A 5,200-nucleotide genomic window follows, 5' to 3' on the forward strand; every position below is an offset into this window, starting at 1 on the left:
AATGTCATCAACAAATTTTAAGGCATTATTATGCGCACGAGTAATTTGGCCTTTGCAGAAGCCCCGTTGTTGAATCACACTCCGCATGGCGGTCGAAAGAAGGGAATTCTATACGATGTAGGATCTATAGATCATCGTTTGCCAAAAGGCCAATAATCAAAATCAAATGCCCGAAAGAAACGCAGTTCCGGTAATCCGGCTCGAAGGACCAATTTTTATGTTCATAAATAAACCCGCCAGTGTTACTGTTTAGTGTGATTTATTGGTTAATTTCAGACACTTAATATTAATTAATTCGACACCGATGCGTACGTTTTCTCGCAGATCAAAAATGTGACTAACTTAAGCTTTGGCTGTACTCACGCCATACGATTAAACTAGCATAAGACGTAAACAAGTTACAGTTAGAAGGGAGTTAGAAGTTTGGAAAAGTACTGGGCAAGCTCGCGGACAATTACAGCAGTGCGATGCTTACATTGATTCCGCTGATAAGCTCCGCTGAAGCTGCAGACAATTGATAATGTAAACAAAGATAAAGGGTGACTTGTTCGCGTATACAGGGTGTCTCGTTCCCAAACAACGGGTAACGGGTATAATTAATAAGATAGCGATTACAGTTAACCGAGTATGAGTACGACGACATCGTGTATAAAAAAGTAACATTGTATACAAAAAAGCTCATTCATTCATATTCATATTCATGACATACAGAATCGACAAGAGCAACAAATGGAGAAACCGCACAAAGTGCAGAGAACACAGGCAACAGACAAACCACGGAAAAACCTATGAATGATTTCAAAATATATACGAAACGACGAAAGACATCATTACTTCCTATGCATAAAATAGACTATATCTAGAATAATAAATGATTGCGACGTATGTCACACAATGAAATATGATCGCAACCCACAAAAATGTAAAATTCAGCTACCAGAAATCCCAGTAGATATTGGTTACATCGATCTGTATTTCATCAACAATAAAACCATGCTAACGATAATAGACATACTATTCAAATTGGGGGATTAAGTAGGGATTTCATTAATATCATAAAACACATCAAAAGTTATATTTGTAATTTCGGAACACCGAGGAAAATCATCTGCGACCAAGCTGTGGAGTTTAACTCTATTCTCTTCAAAGCAATTTAGCATTGACTTACACTTCACATCATTCCATCAATCGAGTAGCAACTCAAAAGTAGAATGCACTAAACGCTTACAGAAACCATTAGGATTATTTACAAAGTCAGGAAAAACCAAAAGTTAGAATGCAAACATGACGAAATTATTGCAAAAACGTTTATAACATACAAGATTGTGCATTCCGCAACAAAATTAACGCCTTACGGATTATTCGCAGGAAATACACACCTTTTTAATAGAACGACTGAATATTCAGACGAACTTGATTATTTACAAAAACTTAACGAATTTAAAACAAAATGATATACCCAATTACAGACACAAATGACAGTAAAGGCCAAAGAAAGAACACAAAAACTGAATGGAAAAGGAATAGACACAATACCGTTAACAGAAGAAGACATAGTATTTAGAAAAGAGAACCGAAGACATAAAATAACACCAAGATATTCAAAACACACAGATAGAGGAGATCACGGAATAACTTCTGAATAAAAGAAAGAACAAAAATTCCATAAAGAAACAATTAAAGATAGGCAAACAGTTTAGTAAGTCGAAACAAAAAGATAATAATAAGTACAATCAAATGAAATGGCTATAAGTCACGTAATCATTGCACTCAATTTCCATAAATTACACCAAAACAGAACACAACACAATACATATAATTAAGAATATACATAAGCCAATAAAAATCATTCATTCATTCATCGAGAGTAACAGTGTTTTCAATTAATAGTTTCGCAGACAATATATGTAATATGTTGAAACATTGTTACCCTCTAAGCCACGGTTGGTAACTCGGGCGTCCATGTTTGTCCGTGCGAATAAGTTCAGGTTTGAAAGGACCAACTCGTTTTCCATTCTGCGAGTTGTCTTCATCTCTGCTGTCACCGTTTTCTGTACTTATAAACTTTATGCCGAAATTGGTCTTGGTCGTATAAGCCCGAATAAGCCGGCCCGAATAAGCCGGGCGAACCGGGGTAGACTTTGCCATCTGAGTTAACGTCGTTGCTGCAGTTGTCTCTCTCATCCTCCAGCTGGTCGCATGAAACACCACCGCGGTGCACAGCATTGTGATGAACGCTACGAATCCAGCTACATATGTCATGTTATCAGCTCGCTCGTCTAAAAGTAAGTCGCTATTTTCGATAACTGTGCTCTGGTCGTTAATACCTTAATATGGCCATTTCGCGCGAAGGCGACGTGAACTGGCCACCGAGATCGTGCGATTTGATTCTGCAGGATTTTTTTTGTGGGGTTTTCTTAAGTCACCGATGCCCTCGAAGTCAACATACGCCACGCCATCGATCAAATACAGCTTAATTTGTGAGCCAGAGTCATCGAAAATTTGACCTTTCGTGTGTGCGCCACCAACCGAAGCCGTGGCGGTCATTTTAATTATGTCATATTCCATAAATAATGGGTCGATGGACTTTTCAAATAAAAATAATATTTCGCAAATATCTCTCCTACATGTATTTTTTATATTTTTCATTTCAAATATCTAGCGCCTCCAATTAAAATCCCTTTAGTTAGAAATTGCAGGTCAATTCTCGAAAGGCAAGAAAGACAGACATCCTAAGAAAGAGTGGATCGGGGAGCCCATACCCTCTCAGGTGGGAGTAATGCTAATGAAAGTTTTTCCAAGACAAAAAATAATTCCTTACTTGCATTTGCAAGTTTTCGAAATTCGCCATCGAACAGCTTGTGTCCTCAAAAACTATTTAGGATCTAAAACCGGTCTATCAACATATCATGAATTTCTGTCCAAATGCCAAAGCAATTTACTGCGATGCTGAAACATCGTTAAATGTTCTGTTTTTTTAAGCGGGAAATGACAAAAATTTGTTTAACTTATCGATAAAAACGGCTGGGCAAATAATAAAATAAAAATATTCAAATAAATTTTTTTAAAGGTTTTGCAGTTTTTGGAGCCTTTTGGGCATTCAAGTGAGGGTGTTCAAACCATGTTTAAAATCAAATACAAAAAAAAAGTACAATGCAAAATCTGTTTAAGAAGACAATAAAAATCATTTTAACCCAACCCCTTGTAGCTAAACGTATATATTTTCCGGATATCCCTGAGAGTGTAGCATAAAGCGAAAATGTGTCGTAGTGGAGTCCAGACATAAGAGTTCATCAAATTATAGAGGAATAGATTTTACTTTTCTTAAGATCGGGTCATATTTTATGGATAAGAAAAACTAATTTTTTGAAAGCACGACACAATGAACTTACAAGAAGAATACGTATCGGACTGCGAAAGCGATGAGGATTATTATGTCGATTTGTTGACTTCAGGCGATGGGAGTGAAAGTGATATGTCGAACAAGTCTGAAAAATACCCAGTCCTAAAATCAAAGCATACTGCAAAGGCATTGCGGAAAACAAGGCATTCTGACGGAGCTAATAAGGAATACAGGTCTGAGGAGTGTGACGACCTTCATTCCGAAGAGGAGTCTGAAAAATCGCGGTCGGATGCTTTATGGGCCGATTTTCTTGGCGACATGGTTACTAAAAGCGTAATCAACAAAAAAACAGATTCTACGGGGGGAAATGCGGCAAGTGCCACCAATACTTCGCATGAGGCTTGTAATAAATATGATAAAAACGCTACGGCAATAATAAAAACTACACATCAATACGGTACCAAAAAAACCACGCCTTCTTCAGTTTCCAGACTCGGAAAAATTAAACGACTGTCCTCTGAAAAAGGTATCGGTACCATGATAAATAAATTTGAAAAGAAAAAGAAATTGACAGTGCTTGAAAGGTCACAATTGGATTGGAAAAACTTTAAACAAGACGAAGGCATAGACGAACTTCTGTGCTCGCATAACAAAGGCAAGGACGGGTGAGTTTGGAACAAGACTGTATTTAAATAGATAAACTTGAATTTATTACCCAACGATTTAGGTATTTGGACCGTCAAGACTTTTTGGAGAGAACCGATCTTCGGCAGTTTGAAATTGAAAAGAAGTTGCGGCTGTCTCGCAGGCCATACTAACCGCTTAACCAACGTCGACTTGTGTTTATAAACTGGCAAATTAAACGCTTTCGGAGCGCTCACTTCTTTAAATAACGAAAATACATTCAATTATGTTCAATAACAAAATAAAAAAAATGGTTCTTACACCAATTCAATCAAAATACGCCAATTATGACATTAACAGAAAATTTTTTTCTTGGACTATACTAGTACATTTTTTTTTAATATGCCGTACCAAATAGGTAAACCAACTAATATGTGCACACCTTCTTGTCGTTGTTTAATATTTCCTTAGGTAGGTTACAGATTTAGAACTTAGGTATTGATTTTTATAAACTAAGAAAATATGATTTTGCCGTTTACTTATCGAGGCTACGTGAAATGTGTTGTTATTGATTATGGGCAAAGTTCCTAGATAGATGTACCTGCTCGAAAACACTACAATTTTACAAAAAAAAAAAAAAACTAAATTCTATAGTCGAGTTCCCCGACAATAAAATATCCGTTGCTCACCTAGTGGAAAGTATTCGCGGCTTTAGAGCGTTAGAGTGGGCGTGCCAAAAATGTTTTTGGTAAATCGATAGAAATATACAAGACTAATACAATTATGAAAAAATATCCAACATTTTTACAAAAATGTGCGTGGCAAACATTTTTTTGGAAGTCGATAGAAATTTACAAGACTCAAAACATTTTTTTAAAGATTGGGGCTGGCAGTTTTCGGCGGCTTCTGTGCGTGGAAGCATGGGTCAAACAACTTGCGCTGCGTCTATGTCTCTAGAATATGTACAGCTGCGGCTAAAATACTGCTACTACCTGCTACTGCAGGTGGAAAGTTGATTTCCTAAAAAAATTATTGAATGTTTTTTTTTAAGTCAGATTGCTTGAATAATAAGTACCATATGTTACCACGCAACCAAATATTAAGATTCTTTAAACATAGTTCCTAAGAAGTTCCTTTTGTTGAATCCTTATTTTATTTTTTTATTAATTTTAGCAAACTACGAGAAACTGTGCTATTTTTGTTACCGCCTAAATTTAAAGGTTTTTTTTTGTT

General features: G+C 36.3%; 1 protein-coding gene across 1 annotated transcript; it reads left to right on the forward strand.

The window, feature by feature from the left end:
• The first annotated feature begins 3,331 nt into the window (after positions 1-3,331).
• Positions 3,332-4,306, forward strand: LOC117135582 (craniofacial development protein 1). The gene is made up of 2 exons (XM_033295910.1): positions 3,332-4,008; positions 4,071-4,306. Exons 1-2 carry the CDS (start codon positions 3,383-3,385, stop codon positions 4,159-4,161), a joined length of 717 nt encoding a protein of 238 aa, XP_033151801.1. The 5' UTR covers positions 3,332-3,382; the 3' UTR covers positions 4,162-4,306.
• The last annotated feature ends 894 nt before the right edge of the window (positions 4,307-5,200 follow it).

This window comes from Drosophila mauritiana, chromosome 2R (genome assembly GCF_004382145.1).
Source record: "Drosophila mauritiana strain mau12 chromosome 2R, ASM438214v1, whole genome shotgun sequence".
Taxonomy (NCBI): Eukaryota; Metazoa; Arthropoda; class Insecta; order Diptera; family Drosophilidae; genus Drosophila; species Drosophila mauritiana.